The sequence below is a fragment of the Dendroctonus ponderosae genome, unplaced genomic scaffold, assembly GCF_020466585.1.
Source record: "Dendroctonus ponderosae isolate FM_Combo_2020 unplaced genomic scaffold, Dpon_F_20191213v2 Dpon_F_20191213_3, whole genome shotgun sequence".
Taxonomy (NCBI): Eukaryota; Metazoa; Arthropoda; class Insecta; order Coleoptera; family Curculionidae; genus Dendroctonus; species Dendroctonus ponderosae.
The window spans coordinates 6,791,037-6,814,769 of NW_026018508.1; the positions used below are offsets into that span (position 1 = coordinate 6,791,037).

At 30.6% G+C, this 23,733-nt stretch overlaps 1 protein-coding gene across 1 annotated transcript in view; it reads right to left on the reverse strand.

The window, feature by feature from the left end:
* LOC109543661 overlaps window positions 1–23,733 on the reverse strand; it is a 30,613-nt gene that overhangs the window by 588 nt on the left and 6,292 nt on the right. Inside the window, exons 3-6 of the mRNA XM_019913481.2 lie at window positions 5,153–5,340; window positions 3,284–3,499; window positions 492–660; window positions 4–431 (exon numbers count right to left, since the gene is read on the reverse strand). Of these exons, the coding sequence (XP_019769040.1) occupies window positions 4–431; window positions 492–660; window positions 3,284–3,499; window positions 5,153–5,201 (862 nt within the window). The 5' untranslated portion in view covers window positions 5,202–5,340. The remainder of the gene's footprint in view (window positions 1–3; window positions 432–491; window positions 661–3,283; window positions 3,500–5,152; window positions 5,341–23,733) is intronic.

The following is a 23,733-nucleotide window of genomic DNA, read 5'->3' on the forward strand; positions in this document are numbered from 1 at the left end:
TACCTTTATTTCTTCTTGATCTATAAGGCGAATCATTCATAGCCAGTAGCGGTTCATTGCCATCATCAATCGGACCATTAGCATCATTCAGCACTTTCAAAGCTGCAGCAGTTCGATTTTTCTTCTTTTTATTCTTGATTGGTTTGATTGGTTTTATTTTCCGTTTCCGGTCTGGTACTGTATGAGAGTTGAGAGGATAAATTTCTATGTGGAACGGATCGGACTTATCAGATGAATGTGGTTGACTTGATGGGGGATTCACAGGAGGATTCAGGAGGACATCATTCGAAATATCCGGGATCGGGATTTCGTTGAGTTTTTTACTTTCATATTGCTCCAAAAGTCGTTTTCTTGATTTATTATTGTCGATGGTCCGAAGTTTCTTTTGGCATATGTAGTTACGCTCTTGGTAGCAGCTTCGAGAGTTCCATCTGAACAGTTTGAATATAAATCATTATTTGATGGGAAAAACTAGGAATTAATTTTTTTACCGATACTGAAATGCTGGATCGATTGTTATGCACTGCCACTGGAGGCTTTCTTGAGTCTGGTTGAAAGAACTGTCAAATCCATTATATGTGAGCGGTTTTCCCGATGCCGCCCATTGCCATTGTTTCTTCTGCCAGTCAAAACGACCACCCAACCATCTCTCCAACGGTTCTAAAATAAATCAATTTGTACATACAACTACGGATGTCTCCTAAGATCCAAACAGTATTTTTACAATTACATATTTAGTTCTCCGTGTATTTATCACTATATAAAATAAAATAATGCAAACTACAACTAACAACAAAATATAGAACTCATGTTGAAACTAAAATTTCATACTCGACTTAAGACGAAAATCCAATATTCAGGTCTGCCAGTTCTGATTTGGGTCACTTGTAATGCAACCCTGTATGTATATGTATTGAATTTTTATCTGCAGTCGACTATGAAGGTTTAGCTTCAAGATGAGCTCGATATTTTGAAAATCGCTTCGATAGTAAAAATGTTATACTGCAAGACCAAAAAGTTCATTTTTGAGGTCACTAAAAAATTAACAAATCGTTTCGAGCTTCGAGGTCAATCTTTATGCCATTTATCATGAAATCCGTCAAAAACTTTTTTTTTTTCAAATTGGGAGAATGCCGAATTTTCAGAAATTTTGCTTTCAACGCTGTGGGAACTTTGTCTGTAACGCACCCACTGATTAAAAAATAATTGGACTAAAAAACGCTTCAAACAGAAATAATTGATTTCTAATTCGCTCGCAGCAATTAAAAGGTATCCGGTACTAAAGCCAAATTTGCTCTAAAAATTTGGCCGTGTAACGATTAATTTATTGGGCAGTGTAGTTTCGAAAAAAATGTCTAAATGTCTTAAAAACATTATTATTTGAAAAATGTACTATGTTTTATGACTTATAGTCCAAAAAATTATTCTTAAAATGTATTTAATAAACCAACTCGAATTGAACTGGAATTGAAGTTCCATTTTTGTCGATTATTTTAATACATAACTAATAAAGTTAAAAATCGCAAAGCATCTAAAAAGTCAACAATATTTTCTCAATAAGTATTTTTTTGATTTTAACAGTATGCGGACATTTTCTTACTTTTTATCCAATATTAACTAAATCTTATAAGTATTAAATATTCTAATAAAATTTGAATTGTATTCAAAAAGTGAGTTTTATTAATTGAATGAATTGAACTAAACTGCTCAACAAAATAAACGTTACACGGCCAAACTTGCCCTAACTTTGGAACGCGAATAAATTCTGACTGCTGCGAGGTATTTGATTTCTGTTTGAAGTGTTCTGTAGTACAATTCTGCTTCTTTCAGTCATGAGGTTTTTCGTAATGCTTTTGATGTTGAGATCCCAAAAATATATTTTTTGCTCAATTGGGAGCACACTAAACTTTCAAAATTTTGCATTGCTTTATTTGACATCATGTAGAAACTTTATCTGATGCACTAATTCTGTGGAAAAACACGGACTGAAAGGAGAAGAATTGTATTGAATGAAGAAATAATTTATTCGCGTTCCAGAGTTAAGGCAAATTTGGCCGTGGAGTGTTCATTTTGTTGAGTAGTTTAGTTGGTTTCGAAGAAACACGTTCTTTTGTACGCTCATTTTCTAACATCATGTATCAATAAAATTAAATATGAAACATCGATCATAACTTAATATAAAGTTTTTCAAACTACATTTAAAAAAATTCAAACTAACAATGAAAAGCTCTGAAAAATAGCTCATTTTGTACAAAAATGATCATTCATTTGCAGGTTGATTTGAGTGTGTAAAATACTTCATAAAATAAAAATGCCCATTGACTTCGGGTCACATTATATATACAATGAATGAGAAAATCCATATACTGTCCAGTTTAATTATATAGTTATTAGTAAAACTATGAAACTTTTTGTTAAAGAAAATGCAAGATTTTCAATTTTACACAAGATTCAGTTCCTTCATTCTGCAAATTTAGAAATTCCATTCAAAAACGTACATTTGCTGGACCGTTGGCTCCTGGGAGACATTTTCATAATACGGCAAACTTGAATGCTTCAGTGTTATATGCGAATAATTTTGAAGCAAGCCGTAGAAATTTGCAATTGAAAATCGGTCTTCCATAGTCAATTCTAATCTCTATCACCTACCAAACCTCCATATGGATATGAGATTTAAGCGCTGACTGAACGATTTACTTACTTAGCCTTATAGGGTCACTTTTAAATCGAGCTTTAGCGAGTTATCTATATTTATGATAATAAACTTAAATAAATTAAACACTTAAACAGCTTAAGAAACGAAAATAAACAACACGACTTACCAATCCCACAAAGTAAAAGGATTCCCAGCCCAAAAAGGAGAGTTCAGGTAGTAAATGCAAATGAATGAATAAATGGCATCAAGATATGAATATTTTCACGAATTCCTTGAATAATTACTCATCTAGTCTGGCATGTAAGTTAAGTGTTCAATTGTATGCAACTTGTGTAGGACTAATGAGAATTAGTCTGTAATCATAAGGAATAACTCTTTAGCTGCTGAAGGACGTATAATAATTGCATAGAAGAATATTGAAAAGGCTTAGCCAGCATTTGCTTTTATGTGCATAATAAACCCTTTAGTTCCCATTTATGAGTGGTTACATAAAATTTTAAAATTCTAGGATATTTTCTAAATTATTTAATTATTCTGGTTGTGCTGGCAGCCAGCAAGTTAAGTATTTTACCATTTGAAATATGAATTTTATTTTTTATATAAATCATAAATTCTAATCAAACTTACCAACAGTGCGACTGCTCAGAGTTTTCTTAATATGCTTATCTTGGTTACTGTTCTTAATGATAGCTAAGTTGCTATGCAGTGAACGACACTTGAAAAAAGCGTCATGAAAGGTCAGTTTTTCCTTGCTGAAGAAGTAACATTTGTGACTTAGTCGGATGAAATTTGGAGGACATACGTAGCTTCTTTGCTTAGCCGATGGTTTATCTAATGACGTCCCTGAAATTCAATTATAATTTACTTGTTTCATGTTTTATTCTAAATGAATAATTATACCGTAATCGATTTGAATTGGTTTGTTTAAATATTTAAAAAAACAAATATACTACATATTAACCAAACAAACAGTAATTTAAAAAATGATAGTTAACCGAAACACACCTATTATTGCATGAGTTACATAATAATATTCCTGAAATTATAGCCTTTTTCAGTACACAGAAGTAGATAATTAGCATAGCTAATGTTATTCCATGTCACCGATTTCAAAGAAAAACTCTAAAAATTAGTCAAGCTTAACTGTTTCCATCAATTATTTTTTCGCTTTGGTTTTTAATATGCAGTTCTGGGTAAATATTATTTCAGAAAACAAGCAAGCCTAATTGATTCGTTCCAGGCCAAAACAATATATATTTTCAAAATATCACATTGCACACTTACTTATATTTTATCTGCGTTAAGCAAATATATAAAGTTTAATGTATGCCATCTGGAATGCAAAACAGAAGTGACAATTTATAGCAAAATGTAAATTTTTAGTCGATTAAACAAGTATTCGTCCAAATATTTAAAATATGTTTTAATAAAACAAGGGAATTGCAAAATTCAAATATTATTTATCCAAATATTTGACGAAAACATGTCATGATTGGCAATAAACCAATAATGTAGTAACATACTAAGGTGGCAAACGAATTCGATCTGCTATTTTTCGAATCATTTTAATTAAGTATCATGTTTCGAAGCTAGTGAATTTTATTACTATATTTGCCTACCAATATTTTTATTTAAATTAACTGCTTCTATTGACCTTAAACCGAATTTCCGTATTAAAGTCCGAACTGATCAGAAAGGTGAAACAAATTTTAAACGACATGCATTAATAACAAACAGAAAAATTTTTAAATACAAGAAATAATTCGCATAATTTGAAAAGCAGTAAAAAGTAAAACAAAATTAATTTATTTCTTTTTTTGATAGTTAGCACATATATTAATTTTTCTGTTGCTTTAAAGCTTTCATTGTGGAAGATAGGATTGTTAAAAACATTCGAACACTAACTTTATTGGAATTATTAAGGAGTAATAGTAAATCCAGTAATAATAGATAACTTTTCTAGACAAGCGAACAACATTTTAAAACATTTATATATTATAATTATAATTTTTCAAAAACATTTCCGGAATTTCTTAGAAAAAAAATATAGCAGAGAGAGTATTACTTTCTTAGGTGACATAATAGAATTGAAAATGTTGAGAGCATAGAATGTTGCTTTTATTTAACTTAATTATCATATTATAAGTATATAAAACTATGTATAATCCTATTTTAGTAGATTATTACTTATATACTAATTTCATGCTTTTAACCTTCTGTTATGAGCATAAAATTTTACTACTTTTTAACCTCGCATGCACATCCTGCGCCTATAAAAAAGCGCATAATATGCAGCAGTGTTGTTTTACTTTTATGGATTGGACATACACAAATATCCATATCGTGAGCTAACAGGCGTTTTGAGAAAAAAATAACATTACTACTGACATTATCTAGAAAAACGGCACTTTGTTGTGTTTTTTATGGGTCATTTGCCCTGATTAGTAGTTGAAACGCATGCTCGTTTTAAATTGAAAATACAATGTCGTTACTAACCTGCTACCACTGTTAGTAGTACAAAAAAACTGCTCAAAATTCGTCGCATGATCTTCCCATAAGTCGCTCAGATTATGTGAAAACGCCTTTGGCTTCTCGATCTAACAGCTCCAATGGTTTACTTGAAGATTTTCTTCTAAAGTCATTTTCTTATAGTCACAACGACTTAAGGTGGAAAATACTAAACTCTGAAACAAATTAGAACTAATTTACGAAAAGCTATACACCATAAGTAATAACAAAAATTGTAATATTAAAAATCAGCTTGCGAATTGCGAATTGTTTCATGTGTATTTTGAGCCATTTTTAGTTGACATCAGGAAATATTCGCTTTACATGCAATTCAAAAATTAATTTACGAGGTATTTAAAAACCTTTAAATCTAAATTTTAAATCCCCCCGAAACATCGTCAAATTTTCGATTATGCCAAGGCAATTGGTTTAAAACAAAATTGGCAATTGTTAGCAAATGAAAAAATTATACAGTGTGATTCAACAACGTAACGTAATCAATTGCCTGGCGATTAAATTAGCTCATTGTTCTCCAAACGTAAAAATTTACAGATTTTGCTAAGATCGAAACTGAATATCATCAACTAATGAGAGTCAGTCAAATAATCAGTAATTAAAAGCCCATTCATTAAAACTCAATAAATAACCGGGAGTTATAGAGATTAACGTTTTCTTTATATGGTTCTAAAACATATACCAATATATGTGCTATTTTCTATCCTCTATATCTATTTTCATTTTTCAGTTTTCATTCATTTTTATTTTAGTTGTCTGTTGAAACTCTACTTCCAAAACTATAAATTAGATCAATTCTGGCAAACTTTTAATAAAAGACTGGCAACTAATTAAAAACTTAACTAAAGTCAAATAGAACAATTAAAATAAAAACTTAATTTTGCCCATTTGCAACGATAAACTACATAAGAAATTGTAATATTTTGAGTTTAGTATCTTGTAAAAAGTATACAGGATGTTTTCATGATAGTTTCACCAATCCTTTAGGTTCGAGTTACTCAATCTTACTGACACACTAAATATTTTATTATTTTTCTCATTTTTCATATTTGATATTCATATTCATTTTAAGTCCATTCAGCAATTCAATTAATTAGTTAATATTAAATCATCATCGAGATGTGGTTGAATTAAGAAAACGTGTACTGTTGAGAGGTCAACTGGTTAGTTAAAGATAAATAAGTTCGATATGGTTCGATAAGAGACACACACAACTTCCCATTTTAAAAAATTCAGACTTCAGAAAATTTGAAAACGTGAAACATATAATCAAACAAAAATTAAAAGCTGACGTTAATCTTAATGAACGCGCACAATTAGCATTTATATATGGTGAAGTTATGAAACTTTTAAACTTATTGTGTAAAGTCACCTGATAAGTTGATTTCCTCTGAAAATATTCAGCGCAATGATAATTTTTTCTAGCAAAAATTTTGAATTGCCGTAAAGTCGCCTTTTCACCTCTTTCCAGTCATATACCTATTTACAATTTTAAACATAATTTATTCGCGTTCCACCACTCCCTGAGCCCCATTATAATGGAATTACCTACTCAGAATCCCTAAAAATTTATGCACTTTTTTCAAACCCCAATTTTATACCACCACCCACCGCCTCTAAATCTACTTTTATCTCCAGTTTCTTAACCACTCTGTTCTGATTACTCTCAGCCCGTCTGATACTTTACCCAGACGCAAAAGTTCGTCATTGTAGGAAAAACATATTGATTAAATTAATAAATTAAACCTACCTACAGGTTTTTCTTGATACATTTTATTTGGTTCTAACGTCTGTTAAAACCCCATTTTAAAACATTGAAATACTCAATTTATGACTTTTGCCAAATGATCCTGATCAACTTTAATCTGCACGTTGAATAAAAACGATTTGCTTTAATTAATTTATTATACTAAACACATGTTTTGAAAATAGGCGCTACTACACTAACAGCAACTGGTGATTAATATTAATTAATGCGCTGATAGCGAATATCGTTAATAAATTGATTTCAATTAATTTTGTTTGTTTTGTCATAGGTATTTAAATACTACTTTAGTCTAATGTGAAATTTTGCCAGGATAGTATTTTCTTGATTTTATTCAAATTATAAATTTGTTAAAAATACTGCTGAAATAAGACACAACTGGTAAACAATTACTTTATTACAAATCAGATAGTTTCGAAATTGAAACGGAAATTCTTAAGGTCTTACGTATCATGCATTAAATTTATTGAAGTATCGGATTTCCGCGACTCATAAATTGGAAAAGCTATTCTCTAATTTTGAAAATAGCAATTTTAATAGGCATTACTCAACAAAGTACGTGTCTCTAAATATATCCACACAACCCGAAATATGATATTATACACTACGTGCATACTTGCGAACCGATATCACTTTAACAATTGGATGATAGTCAATTGCAATCTGATTTATGTTTCCAACCGATTCTATGGGCAAATGTTTATTTTCGGATTATAAAATTCGCAATATCAAGCACAAAAGTCTAAAAACATGAGTTATGATCCAAGTGCCAATCCAACCGATATCGAGTTCCCTTTCAATTACTGCTCAGTCTAAGTATCTTGAAAGCATGGCAAGTCCATTAATGTTATTTTATGGGGGGGTTTTTCAAGGAAGCCTTTTAGTTGTTTTCAGGCTAAAAATAACTATTAACTTTATAGCTGGCAATGGCAAAGTTCATAAAATTGCCTGAAGTTCTCTCAAAAACACACCAAAAGCGGTTTCGTTTTTCATTGTAATCTTCTTAGATAGTGCAGCTATAAATATAGTAAGTCGTAAATTTTTGGTAAAGATTTGGCAATGAGATTAAGAGCATATGATTTACAAACAAGATTTTTAGTTTCAGTACCCACATGATCTAAAGCTTCTTAAAATGTAATTTACAGTGTGAGTTTCTGTATGGAAAATTATCAGTAAATCAATCAGACTTTTTTTGAATTAGGTATGCTCGGTCCCGATGTCAAGTCTTGCAAACGGAGATTTCTTTGGGAGAAAATCAGTCGTATTACACGTTGAATGTGGCATTTCCAAATGTGAGCTTTTGTCCACTCAATAACGACAACTTCGATCCTTTTTCTCACCAGTTAACAAAAAGGTGGATTCGTTCATGAGAAGTTTATTATTGTGGGCATCTTCATTGAGCGCACTCTGCCGATGAAAAAATTCTTAAATGTCCAGTTTTGGGTAACAGTTTTTGAGTCTGATGTATGGTCCTTTGCGATAAGGGAAGAAAATTCGTATTTTTCGTATCCATAATTAAATATATTGATTTTGTCCTATCTCCCTAGCGAATCGTCATTGAAAATTAGGTTTTGTGGATTTCAGACAAGTTCGGTATTTTGGACAATTTTTCGTCTAGACACAACCATTAACAACGAAAAATTAATTAATATGTTCGCTCAATACATTATGTTATTCTTCTTGTTTTTATTTAACTTATTTCGCTATTCAACTTAATTTTCTGAGTTTCAGTCAGATGTTTTCATTATTCGAATTAGCTAATACTTTAAATAGCTTTTTACCGACAGATAGCAATAAAATGTTCGTGCCATAAAGGCCTTGGCTTTCAAAAATATTTCAAAAGTTTTTAAAAGACAAGATATCTCATAATTAATAGCAGAAATAGTTTAAGTTACATATTTTTGAGTTTAGAAGATTGATTGATATGCGCATTACAGTTATAGAAAAATTTCAATTAAAATTTAAAAAATTAGTCGAAGCTTGAAACACGCTGTATTTTCATACATTAAGAAGAGCGCAATTTGAAAATTTTTTTTTTAAATAAACTTACAATATAAGCTTTAGACTCTATGGGTTTTCAAACTAATATACGTATTTTCTAATCACATGCTTTTAATCACAGTTCCAAATATTTCGCCCTTACTGCTTAAATTACTTAGGTTAAATACCAGAAATTTTCAAAAACAACTAGGTTTTCTTAAATAATTATTTGTAAACATCCAAGAAACGTGATTAATATTAGATTACCTCCCTTCAAAGTAACTTGGTTATATAAAAAACAAATAATTATAAAATATTTTTGGTAGACCAATGCAGCAGCGAAAAGTCTTAATTTATAATTAATTCTGGAGTATTGATATTTGAAACGGTTTGTTTCCGCCTTAAGTTAATGTCATGTCCTGTTTACAACGAATGTTCAAAAACAACTTCAAACTGCAGTCATGCGAAAATGATAATGAAAAATAGCTTTAACAATGGTTTATAATTAAATACTCGTTACAGTAAAGTAAGAATTCAAAGAAAAACAACACATTCAATCAGCATTCTTGGATTTGTGGTTATTTTTAGAAAGAATATACAGCTATGTTTTGTGAGGCAATAGTATACGATAGACTTCGCCATTAATCAGACTTAACATTTAGTTTGATGCTATTGGAAGAGTCGATAATTCTTAATAAATCAGAGCGTATCCTTGAGAGTAATATATGTTGATTGTTATTTCAAAAATTATTATGAATTGCTTCCTTTTAATATACAAGGTCCGGAAAATCTATCGATAACAAAGACAGCAAAGCCTAAATCCGCTTATCCAGAAGTACTTCCCAAGAAGAATGTGGCTTTTCGAGCATGGAAATTTTACTTGAAATTTTTACCTATTTACACTGCGGTTTATCTAAAAAGACTAAACTCCTACTAAACTACTTGATGTAAAAACTAAAAACGGTATTACAATTTAAAAATGTAACGAGGTCGACTGATTTTTTGAATACATTTTTCTACCTTCTACTTTGAGGTATTTTTAGGGTCAAAATCATAAACGCCAGCAGTTTTATATAATAATGAATAGCAATACTTACTTATTTACTTAATACCGAATTATTTAATAATAGTGTTTCGAATTGGCTAAAAATTTCAGAAGACGAAGGTTAGCAAACAAAAGTCAAACTTTGATTTACCCATTACCCATTACCAAATAATTTTATTCAGTTTTTTTACCAAAAGTAATTAAGGCTATCTTAAAAAAACGACCAGGGAGGAAAAGTTTACAAAAAAGTTTCTTCAAATTTTCAAGTCATTCCAGTTTTAACAAAGTTTCCATTAAGCAATTCTTTCTACGCAAAAATCGCATTATTTTTTACTTACTACTTACATACATTATAGTTTTCCGTAAAATACTGACAATCTTCAGGTATTTTCTGTGAAAAATTATAAGATAAATTTTATTGGAACACTCGCCTCCTAATAACCAAATAATTTTATTTAGTTTTGTACCCAAAATCATTAAGAATATCTTGGAAAAACGACTAGAGAGCAAAAGTTTACAGAAAAATATTTGAAAAATTCGTCGCCCACTCATCGCTCTGAAGATTTTTAAAGTTCGTTTAAATGATCAGGTCATTCCAGTTTTAAAAAAGTTTCTATCAAGCAAGTATTTCTACGCAAAAATCGCTTCATTTTTTAGTTTTACTTCAAATACAATGTTCAGGTATTTTATGTGAAAATTATAAGATACATTTCATTAGAACACTCGCCTCCTTAACAGCTTTGCAAAAATGTTTGGAACACTTTTTGCGGCCTCGAATTATGGAGAAAACCCTAATAATTACTTCTAGGCCTTTTTCCAAAATTATTTCCCCGAACTGGAAAAGCGAAAGTTTATAATCATTTATTTAGAAAACTCTTTGAAACTGGAGTTTCTTCACTTTTAGGTCAATAATTCTAAACAACACTGTCTCTAAACAGAAAACCGCGTTTTTCCTAACGTTTTACTGTAAAATACTGGTAAACTGAATATTTTATGCAAAAAATTAAGAGATCGACTTCACAAGAAAACTCGTCCACTTTCTTTGGACTCAGTTCTGTTGCTGACAGAAAACGTTACTCAGAAACAATGTTAATAACCCTTTTTGAGATGTGAAATTTCTCCGAAAAAACTACTATTGTTTGATTTGTTTAAAGGCTAGAAAGCTATTTTAAACAAAATCTGATTTTGTATTTAATTTCCGATAACCTTTTGAGAGAATCCCAACTTTCCACTACATAAACTACCTTGATTAACATATATTGCACATTAAGGAGTGACATAGTAGATTTAACAGCTAATATAAACAATTTTACGGAAATGGGCGGTCGAAATTAGTAACTATATGTACCTATATGAGTTTTAACGAGTTCGTAGGATCCAAACCATCAAATTACAAGCTTTTTTCGCAAAATCAACATTTTAGCGTTGTTAAAATTACAAACCACTGCCTAATTAATAAGTTCTTCGAAACTACCATATTTTTTCCGAAACTATTGCCACAAAGCATATATTTAAAAAAAATACTTTTTGTTAATAAACTCATATAATTCGCTATAAACTGTGCTTAATCAATGATACAGGAAGAAGTGTATACAGGAAGAAATCAGTCGCTTCTGTATTTATTACACCTGTTTGATTACAGTCAAGCCGAATATTCTTTTATTCAAAACCACGAAAATAATACCCACTGTACTGGCTACAGGATGACATCCGAATGCTATTACCAGGCCCAAAAATAATAAACACAGCGCAATTAAAAGTGCCAAAGCAAATAAATATTTCCGTTTGGTACTTTCAGTCTGAACTTTTCTACGAGGCTTTAGTGTTTTCGGCTGCAGTCATTGACTACTGTTTCAGGCAATAAATTTCAATAGGAAGTTATTTAAAAAAGTATTGAGAAAAACACCTGAAGTATTGTTTTCTCTTTAAACATATTTCATTCAGATAAAAGTACATGAACGCTCACCGTTTATACCAAATAAATACACGTGGAATAACAATTTGCCGCTTTCTACGATAAAAATTACCAGAGTAGTAGTAAACCACACTGATTTAATGCCTTATAAAGATATGTGTATGTAGTATGTAATTTTCCGAATCTGGGTTATTACAATTCAGTGTTTGAAAACTGGCCGCTGCAAGCCCAGTTTCTGTTAATTTCTTAACGAAAATTTATGGCTTTATTTCGGATATAAATATTTATTTTGTTATGTAGCACATGCCCGTAATAGGCAGTTTTCATAGCGGGTCATTATTAATCGAAGTATGTATATTCAGTGCAGATTATACTTTTGTTACTAAATTTATTTGATATATAAATATTGATCAATTTTAATAATAATATCATCTTTTTAACTATAAGTTATTGAATGTTATTGCATACAAATCCAACAGAGCCGAAAAACTACCAACTCAAGTGCCAACGCTAAAGTAGATTTATCCTGAAGATTAATTAAACAAAAGGCACTATAGCTATAATATCTGTACCACGTCCTTAAGTGACCTGATTAGCATAAAAAATAAATTTTGTTTATCTAAAAAACAATTTTTAATGGATCGGGAGTCGAAAGTCTGATGCAGAAGCAGCAACAGCAGCAGTGCTGGCCCACCCATAAAATGAAACATTCTAATGCCCATTAATATTCATGTTTGTTGTTACTCCAACAACTAAAAATAGTACTTTAGTAACACTGTTGTTATTTGGGTTTGGAAGATATCACTGATGCGAAAATAGATCTGGCCTACTATTGAATTATTAGTAATTACGATAAATTAGATCTATGAGTCGATAACTCGTGTCGATTAGTGTTGCTTCAAATCGGAAAACATTTTCTCCGAACATATCTAAACCGGGTTCAAATTAGTCTATAATGAAATTTTGAAACGATTAGAAAACTAGTTAATTTGAAAAAAAAAGACTTCTATGTTTTTGTTGACAATACTTTTTAATACACAAATGTGTGTTAATGGCGACTTTTTTGTATTAAAACTGAAATTCCACCAGGAAACTCAAATAATTCTATGTTATGGAAGACGCTGATATCGATCTAGATCAATCGACGTTGATAAAAAAAAATTTAACACCCCGCTTTTTCGTTTTTCTTCTTCTTATTTTGCGTCACATATTGCGAAAAATTCAATTTGGCAACATTTGAAATTTGTAAAAGTGATTCGACTTAAAACGTCGCCTGTTTCAAAAAAAGAAACGATAAAAGCCAGCCGACTTCTCGAAAATTTTCCTATCAACCCTTTACTTTTTATTTGCGAAATTCTGTTCGAATTCAAAGAAGGAATGGCGCAGATTTTCTTTCGTTTTAAAAATGCTAATGATAACATAATAGACGTTTTTGCAAATTTTTGAATTATTTGCGCCAAATTTTCTATTCGCTCTAATAAAAAAAATGTAAAGATGGAACTTTACTAACGGACATTTAGAAATGCATAAACTCCAAAAAACTACGCACCGGAATTTTCCGATGTTTTGCTCCTTTACTAAAAGGAGGAAACAAAATTCAAAATCATCAGATAAAATAGACAAAACTTGAAAAGATGAACAGAATGCAAACAAGTCAGAATGTTGAAAAGTAAAAAAACCTGACCTTAAAATTTTAGTAAAAGGAACAGGAAAAATCAGAATTTTAGCTAAATTAATTCAGCTATGTTATTCATCATAGAAGAAAATAAAAATGGATATTTAGTACAAATAAAGCATTATTACCTTCAGCGATGTACCAGCAACCCATAGAGCTGCTGCTGGAGGAATACTTTTATCAATAGCAATAAATGAAAAATAATAATAGCTTATGAACCTAATGAAAATGACACAATTCCCAACATTTTGGGAAAAGTTGACATCAACCGTAAATCATTATCATGGCAAAAAATGTTTCAAAAATAAATAAGAAAATTCGAAAAAAAATTTTTTTCAGACTAATAAAAGGGTATAATAAAATATGGATGCAAATATAAAATAAATTTCAGTAAAAATATGAAGAGATAATATTATTATGGAAACTAAATGATGATGAAATGATTTTTTATTTTATTATCTCTTATACCAAAGATTCAATAAAAAATTGAAGATTTAACGCGAAAATAAGGCAATATTTATATCAATAATAAGGATATAAGTAATCACTAAACGTACTCCTTATTTTTCACGTTTACTTTTAATGCTGCTTCATTTTTTTATAACGCAGGTACAAGCCCTTTGTAATAGTTCAAATAACTTCCTTGGGGAATAAACATCTTTGAAACACAATTCGAGCTTGGGCATCCTGTTCCCATAAGTACATCTAACTTAAAAGTTATTACATCACTTGGTCGATTTCTCTCTTTCGGTTTTGAAACCTTCAAATTTTCACAAGCAATTGAGCAAATAAGGAAAGTGAATTGGTAAACGGCAAGGTAAATAAAGAAAGAGAAAAAAGCGAATTTATTCGGTAAATCTGTTTCGTGCACTATAAAAACACATTCAACAAAGTTCGTTGTTTTTTCTATTTATAATTTAATCCAACATTTTTAAAAGCGATTGGACACCTTATTAGACAACTTCTTTAAATTTATTATAAGCAAACATTAAAAAACAGCAGCTTTCCAAAGGTATTGCGCAAGAAATGCCTCGTTTGTAACTAATTCGAATTCTTATCTAAGTAAAAAAAAATGTTTTTTTTTAAATAACAGTATCAAATGATTAGAAATATGGCTTGCTTAACAAAAACCTAAGGAAATCTTTGGCAACAACACATGGGTGATATCAGTGGTTTTGACGAAGAATTTGCATACGTTAGTTAATGATTACCTTCAACTTAAGAGATAATACCTCGGCAAACAAGTTGATTACAATTTATATTTAACATGTTTAGATGAGGAAAACATTTACCGATTTACTCAGCCAAAATGTTGAATAAGGACTCAGTGCTACTACTCTGTATATTTCGTATTCGTGTTTGTTCTGAAAACTGTTCCCCATTGTATTTGCATTTTTAAAGTAATAAGAATAATTACTTTAAAACTACAAATGCGACTAATTCTACGACTGATACTATTGTTTCAAAAAATATTCAGTGTACCCTTTTTTGTAAAATTGGAGGGTACATGATCGCAACTATTAAAATATTAAATTAAAAAAGAGTCCTAAAAGAGGACATTGCCCAACATTGCTGTTACGCTTCTTTGTAACGTACCATAAACAAACGGTAACTTCGGTAATCCTGCGACATCCAAAGAAATTACTAACATCTGACCTTTTGATTGTCAACGACATTACGTGAGATTTACACAACCGAGTTCTAAACAAATAATTGAAACTTGAGCGTTGTTAACGACCTAACCGACAGAAGTCAGCTCGAAAAATCCAAATTAAATTGGTGATTGACAGAAAAATAAGCAAAGTTCGATGTTTAATGCATGTTTGGTCGTGCATGGCTTCAGTCTAACTGGTATGTGGCATGTTTCCGGATTTTAATAAGTTTGTATGTACAATGGACAGTAATAAATCGTCCATAAACGTAATGCACCGCAGGTGGCTGGAAACAAAACGATTACATCATTGTATTGAAACTGGATCTGATATTGATGATCTGCAGTGGTGGAAGAATGCACGCATACAATCACTAGAGTTTTTTGTATTATTCAAACCGTTGAGAACAAACCACATCAGTGTAATTGATTGGAGTAACAATTAAGCAAAGAAAGCCTGATCAAAAATGTTTAAATTTTATTAGCTAAAGTAAGACAGAAATAAATGTATCAAGAAGGCGAAAGTTTTGCAAAAAAAGGGTTTTAGGTCGGTCTTCTGAAAATTCCCTCGAGATCAGCTGGATGGAAAAACTAACATCAACTGAACATAAACAACTTTTCTTAGTATAATAATTAGAAATCGAAGTATGTTTGAAAGCCTATGTTCTGAAAGTAAGCAGGTAGTAGTAGAATTCATGAAAATTATACAAAAATAGTTGTTTGCAAATTTTAAAAAACCTCAGATATGAAGAAGGGGAAAATCTACAAGTAAAACCACAATGTGACACAATGTGTTCATTATTAAAGCAGGGAATAAAAGAAGCAAATTGCAGATGAACAGAAAACCGTGTAAATGATGAGAACGCCTTATTTGGGCGACGTCAATTTAATATTAGGGGCTCAAATGAATGAGAAAACCAAATATGGAGATAGATCAAAAGTTCAAAATAAAATTTAAATTTTGACCAAAATGGCATAAAACTCCATAATCTTTTTCCTCAAAAACTAAAATATTACACTGGTTTAGTTAAATGATATTTGCTGTATAAAATTCCTAAGCAGTTTTAATCCTCCAGACCTAATTACAATATAGTAAGTTAGTAGGCGGAAATTGTATTTTCGTCAAGAGTAATTTATCAGAAAAATTACGCTTCAGTTTCTCCAATATCCAAGAAGTAATTTTTCGGGCTCCTGGATAAAAAAAAATTTTCCCGGCGGATTTAAAGACCGAGAAACTCAAATTCTTTAGTGCAGAAACTTTATTCTTATTGCTTTTGCCTGAATCATAGTTCATTGCTGTTGCCTGAATCTTTGTTAATAGTTCACTTTTGGCTAATGCGGAAATGCACGAAATAATATAGAAATGTTGTTATAATGAACTTGTCTTTTTAATAAATAATTTCACCTTTAAAACTAAAATTGTTTTGTGTTTGTAGATGCTTACTAATGTTTATAAGCAAATTTCATTTCGGCGCAGATTATTGAACGCACCCCCTAAAGTGCTTGAAACTGTTTCCTTTAGGGTAGATGAGTATAAAAAGACATTCATGCTTTGCATTGAAGCTCAACTTAAAACTAAAATATGTAAAGTTCGGAGAATTAAGTCAGCAGTAGGAACACGGCATTGCATTTTAATTTATTCGTCATTATTCCATGCATTGTACTACTGATAGCTCATTTTTCGGGAAGTTGCATGATTTCATTAATTCCTCATGCTTTGCATAGAAATAGTGCGTAAAATTACCGGACGTTGCGCAGTTCGAAGAATAAGAAGTCAACATTTTATTGCCTATTTTTCTGAAAACTGAGTTAATTAAACAATATCTGTTCCTTGTTTATTAAGGAAATTTAAAGCTTGTGGAATAATTGGAGCCTCAAGAACGGTTAATATGAAGAAAATCATCCAAAACTCAACATTTTAGAGTGCATAAATGAGACGAAGTTTACAAAGATTGCCAATTGCCCGCTTTGAAAACCTGATTTTGTTCGATTGAGTAGTTTCCAGATCCCTTAAACGTTTGTTAAAATCTAATAATTGGCGGCAGCTGAAATAAGTAATTTATTTTCGTACAAAAATTGCGGTTAATACACGTTGGTGCAGTTACAAAGATTCAGATTCTAACGGTTAGTGGTTTACCGAAAAGTACTTAAGTCTAGTTCAAGAGTTTGATTTTCGCGGTCGTTGCTTGAAGCTAGTTGATGCTTTTCTCACTTTAAGCTCGTCGAAGAAAATAATCTATTCGTAACGTTCCGCAAGCACAAGTGGTTTGCACCATCAGAGGCACACGATGTGTGAAATGTCACAAAGAAATTATTTTCTACAACGAAAACTCATCAATTCCTGTAATTCTAGTGTCCAGTTTCTGATATGCAAAGAAACCATTTTCCAATTTCTTATATCGGTAATTTACAAGTTTTTAGTAAATTTCTTGTAAGTTCTTGCACATTACTTTTCCGCAGAATCTAATGAGCTCAAACAATCACTGATTCAATCCATTCAATGTCTGTCAGTCTTTTTATGTATAAGTTATGGTCTTTTTGCTTTACATTCTGAGCTGGACTGCAACATTCTTATCCTTTATAAGATTGTTTTCAATATATTTTATATCCTATAATTTTGTTGTCAAGTCTACATGGAAAGGAAAATGAAACTATAAATTATCAACGATTTTAAGCATGCAAATCAAATAAGACATGGATATACGATCATGGGCACCGCGTTATTCTATTGAATTATTCTTCACACACACAATCAGCTTAATAGAGGGTCCATCGGCTTCCCAAAAAAACTTTGAATCGTATACTTAATTTAAATAAAAATATTTTTAACGTACTGTACATTTTTAATATTACATCAAAAGCTTGCAATTATGAGAATCCAACATTTTTTTATACTGGTTTTTCTGTCTTCTCTGTCATTAGAACAGCAGGCTTTAGTTGAAAAATAATTTACTAATCTGGATTCCAGAATCATCGAGATTGCGAGACGGTATTGAAATTCAGAAATTATCCGTAGTTAATCTTTTGAGTTATTCAGTAAATCGAGGTCAACTAATGTTTTTATACGTTGTTCTGATTGTACCTACTCCTACTGAAAACACCTTCAGATCAAATTTAAAGCAGATATATATTTTAATGATTAACTAACAACAAATAAGTTAGAGAAGGAAATACATTTTTAGAAACAACAATATTTTTATTTTGTGTACATTGTATTGTTAAATCAATCTTCAGCAGCTCGATCAGCTGAATGCATCATTTTCCTCTTACCCGAACTAAGTTGACTGGAATTTCTTAATTGATCCCAAATCTTTCAATCGAAACAGTTTTTCTTTCTCAAAGCCAAGTGTCTTGTCGCACACTCGAGTGCAAAACTTCTCGACTGTTGACAGTTTTATAACTGTTACAAACGAATCTACAAAAAATGCTTTTATTTTAACTTATCATAAATGACCCAGATTGCGAAATCAAGATTTATTTTCATTCTAATAACTGCAGCCCAACCCATTTCTCAGCTTTATGTGCATTTAAGGCAGATGATTGCCCATTATTATCGGCATATAACAGTAACCCGCCCGTTACCATTCTTCTTTTTTATCTCGATCTTTTCACAAGAAGGACAGTCTGACTGATGGTAAGATTAAAAATGATGTTCAAGAAATGCTGTCTGGTTTCTTGTTTGCTGAAACCGAGTGCTAAAACATTGTTTTACTCTCATTATTTATAGTCATAAAACAATTCAAAGATTTATCACTGCACAACATACCTAAGCTAATAGACCTTTTTATTTAAGCTATCAGAATTTAAATACCGGATACATTTCTATTTTCAACGCAAATTAAATTAATTATTGTTTGGCAATGAAATGCACGTATCGTTAGTTGTTATCGTTAAAAGGAATAATTCTTATCACACAGGAAGCAAGGCGACAAAAATGCAATTGTGATCAAACATGAAAATATTGTTATTATTCTTAGAGACAATAAACAACAACTAAATTGCAAAATGACACAATTATCTATTTTTTTAAGACCTTTCAATAAAAAAATTCAATAATTTCACGTAATTATAGAAAATTAACGCCTACAAATCGACAATTAAATTATAACTCAAATTAGCAACAAAAGTGAAAAAGTTAATTTTAAAAACAAAATCGGGTAAGACGCTTAGAATTTGTCATATGAGTTTCAAAATTCAAAAAATTAACCTTATAAGTCATTTTGTTTCATTTGCTCCTAAAGTTTCTAACAAAATTAAGCCAATTGCAAGAAACTAATATAAGATATATTTTTAAAACACAAAATTAAGCTCAGATAAACAATCAAAACTACAAAAATGTAAGCTATAAAACTTGTTGCGTAAATGTTACAAATTTCAACCTCAACACAAGAAATCAACATATACAAAAGGATTTTTCAACGATTTTAGCAAAAAATGAGGCAATTACCAATGTAACTCATGGTCACTCTTGCAAAAAATTGAAATAAACTAAAAATCCTGCAACATAATTTATTTTCAAAACTTTTTATTAAGTACTATGCCTCAAAATTGTGAGCCTTTTGAAGAGATAGTAAAAAATACTATAATTTTGTAGAAATATCCCACAAACAGGTTTTAAAAATATACAAATTCTGCTCAACCAACCATGCAGAACTTACCTAAAACCTTATCTACTATTAGATAGTTTAAATGCAATATGTTTTTTTTTAATATTTAAGGAAACACTTTCTTGGATAACTTCTACCTTGGATTGGAATGTCTACTTCCTCTGTGTTGCTCTTTTTGAGATTAATAAAATTATATCTGCTGAACGTTTGTTATCTTAGTGCAGTTCATTAGGTGTTGTGCAGGGAAATGAAATATATCCAAAAAATAGAAATATTAATACGTAAGTGTAAGAATGACTAAAACCAGTTCAAGGGCCAGTTTAATGACGAGGCATTGCGCTCGATTTATGGAAATTATGTTTCAAAACCAATTCATTCTGATTCTAAGCTCTAAGCATCGATATTACACATACCATACGAACATCTTTTGAATATTTTATGCGAATGAGAATAAAGACGTTTACGTGTAATATATGTCTAGGACTGAGTTCAGACTCTATAATATTGGAATTATAGTCCGTAAACACGGAAGTAAACCATGAGTATAAGTCATCCTAAAGCGGTCTCTAATTTTTCCGCATTAAGAAATGATGCATGACAAAGTGTAAACGTGGCCTGAATGCCCTAAGACGCCGTACTTCAAAGAAATTTGCTTTAAATACATCTGGTGCAGTCGATTTGTCAATCTAGTCAGAAAAACCTACATTGGCTTACTGCGGAAATTAGGTCTGTACTTTGTACATAGTCAGAAACTGCAAATAAATGTTTTTATAAGTAACCTTTGACCAGCTTGATTTCATAAATGGCTGTCTAAGCTAATAAACTCGAGCTAGTTTATGCAATAAGTGAATTTGAATCATATAATAACACGTTTGAAACTGTTTTGTTTCATGGAAATGGAAAATTTGACTAACATGTCTTGGAAGTCAAAATAAGCAAAATAGGCTCATATGTTCAGGTCCGATTTATATTTGTTTCAAAGATCCACTGATTAATTGAAAAATTACCCACGCAAATAAAATAAAAAGTTCCAAATCCATTCCAAATTACTTTTTGAAGCACAATCGTATTAAAAACCTAAACCTCATAAGATTGTTAAAATGCCTCAAAAATGGTTCTACTAAACAGTGTAGTAAAGGAGTTTCGACGTCGTTTTCCAGATCAAATAAATCATAACGCTCAAACGTTTCCTCATCAAAACTAGCTGATGTTTCCAAAATTATGTGGTGAATTAATGTAATTTATAATTATCCCAATTAGTTTGCTTGTTGCAATATCACCACAAAAAATGCATATTTTTTTTAATACAAGAAATTTATGAAATTAAGAGATGCATTAATTGATGGATTAATTGATTAATAAAAATATGTTGTTTTTTTAACTTGTTACGGCGCAAAAATTTACATGGAGAAACTCGATTCGATAAGTCCAGATGCCAAAACGCCGTACTGCAAATAATCAATCCACATAAATTTCTTGTTAATTGTTTTTTTACTCAAAACAAAGGGAACAAGCAGAATTAAAATTTGCTCGACCTTTTCTTTTATATACTGAATTTTATTCTAGCAAATACAACTTTTGTATGCACTGTTCTCCTCTTAGATACTAAATATTATATTTCACGTTTCAGCACTGTGTCGGATTTTGCTAGAGCTTCTTGCAGTATAAACTCGTGAAGTTTTTCCCCAATTTTAAGTTTGTATGATAAATAGGTTCAAGTTCTATTTGCAATTTTTTTAAAGTCCTGGACGATTTATTTCATTCAAGCCAAATTTGACTGATTCAAGAAGATAACATTTACTTTGACCTGTTACTGTGCCTCGTTTAAAGATGATTTAAAAATGTAATTGTATTTATTATTAAAAAAGATAGCCATCTCTTTGGATTGTATCTTGTATTGTTTACCATAATTGCAATTACAGTGACAGACAAATAATTTCGAAACCATCCTTTGCCAGTTTTGCTGCCTTTTACGGTTCTGAGCTGAGTCTGCTTGGTGTAGTCCTAGTAAGCATAAAAAATTGGACTCGAGCGTTATTAATTCAAGAAAGTTAAATGCCAATTGCGAACATTTCGTTGATCTTTCCTTTACTCCTGGTCGGATATTTGCGTCAAACCACCTAATAAAACTGAATTACCTAATAATAATGCATAATGATCGAAAAATTCAGGTCAGTGCGCCGTCATGTTTAACGTAAAATGTATTAGTGGAATTTATCATCTAAATAATTGGAGTTATCGGGGCATTAGATCGACGAATTGTTCTTTTCATTGTTTTCTTTTAGCTAATGTGTATGCGGGACATGGTGAGTAGTACAAATTATTTTAGAAGGCTCTGTTTTGGCGATTCGGCTTAAAGGCAAATAGTAGTGTTAAAAATTTTAAAGTTATCCGGTCCTCAAAAGGTTACAGCTGCTGACCATATTTCTATATATAATTTACTTTTTATTTTTTTATAGGTTTACTAAATTTAAATGAATTCCTCACTAAATCGAAGTGAATTAGAAACGAAATTAAAAGAAAATTTCTTTAAAATGCAACTGGAACCAATATACAACTAACAATCTTATTTAATAAATGTATAGTGTTATTTTATACTAATCAGAATTATAAATTGCAAATAATTGATTAGTATTATTGTCTCTTGAGTTTGGCAGCGTAAAATTGATCTTTTCAAACCATGGTCTATATTTCATGTATGGTAAAACTACCTTTAACAGAATTGCTGATAATTTCAAAAACTAATCATTTCTATATCGGGGAACCAAATTTGAATAAAATACTTACATTTACTTTACAAGAGATCTACTCACATTTACTAAAATTAAATAATTGCAAATAACAATATGTATAATCAAATTAATCAAGTCAACGAATCAGATATTAGTGGACAGATTTTATTTACAAAACCCAAAACAGAATTATAATTTTGAGTACACTGTTTCAAAGATATTTACATTTTTCAACAACCTTCTTGTTGTAATAGTGCCGTAATTAATTACACGCAATACTTTCAACCTTTCTTGAACTGTAAATATCAAGTTATTTACTTACAATTCTTAACAGTCAAATTTGTTTAAGTTCAAGTTTTATTAATGCCTGCGATTATTACAGAATTATTAATAAATATTTCCAATCGACTTACCAAATCTTACACCATTCCTATTAAATTGTCAACTCGTGAAGCTCATTTCAATTATTACTATGTTACTAGATTTGAGATGTAGTTGCATAATTAATAAAGATGAATAATACGGAGCTAAATAGTGTTTTACATCTGATGATTTCTTAGTTCCTTCTTCAACAACATATTTTTTTTTTTAAGAAATAGGTGTTATTAAAAATTCGGAGCAGTTAAACTAATCTATGCGTGTCGTTCAACATTCTTCAACGGCAGATGCCAAATCAAGTTTTGCAACATTTCTTTTAAGCCAACGTAGAAAAATGGTTACATCGTATTGGCGGCAGACTTTCGTAAGATTGCCCAAATTCCTATTTATTCATGAATTTATTTGTGACTGAATCTATTAAGTTATTCGTAAATTCGCTAGGATTAGAGATGATCCGGACTTTAAAAAAATCGTTCACTAATCTCAACCGAATAAATGATCAAAGTAGAGTTTAATAAAATATATGCCAATGCTCTATTAACCTCATCCCGATTAGCCCATTGATACTTGTGTGTGTGGATTTATTATTACTATAGCCAGTCAATTATATATGCAGATGATGCAATCATTATGTCACCAACAAAGATTTACAACGACTTCGTGTTGTGGAAGGTCAATAATTATTCTTTATAAACTGGAGAAAATCATACAGGTTTTTAGGGCACGAGCAATTATTACTCATGGGGTTCGGGTAATCGACAAATGTTAACACAATTATTTAACAGTCAATCTGCTCAAGGTTTATA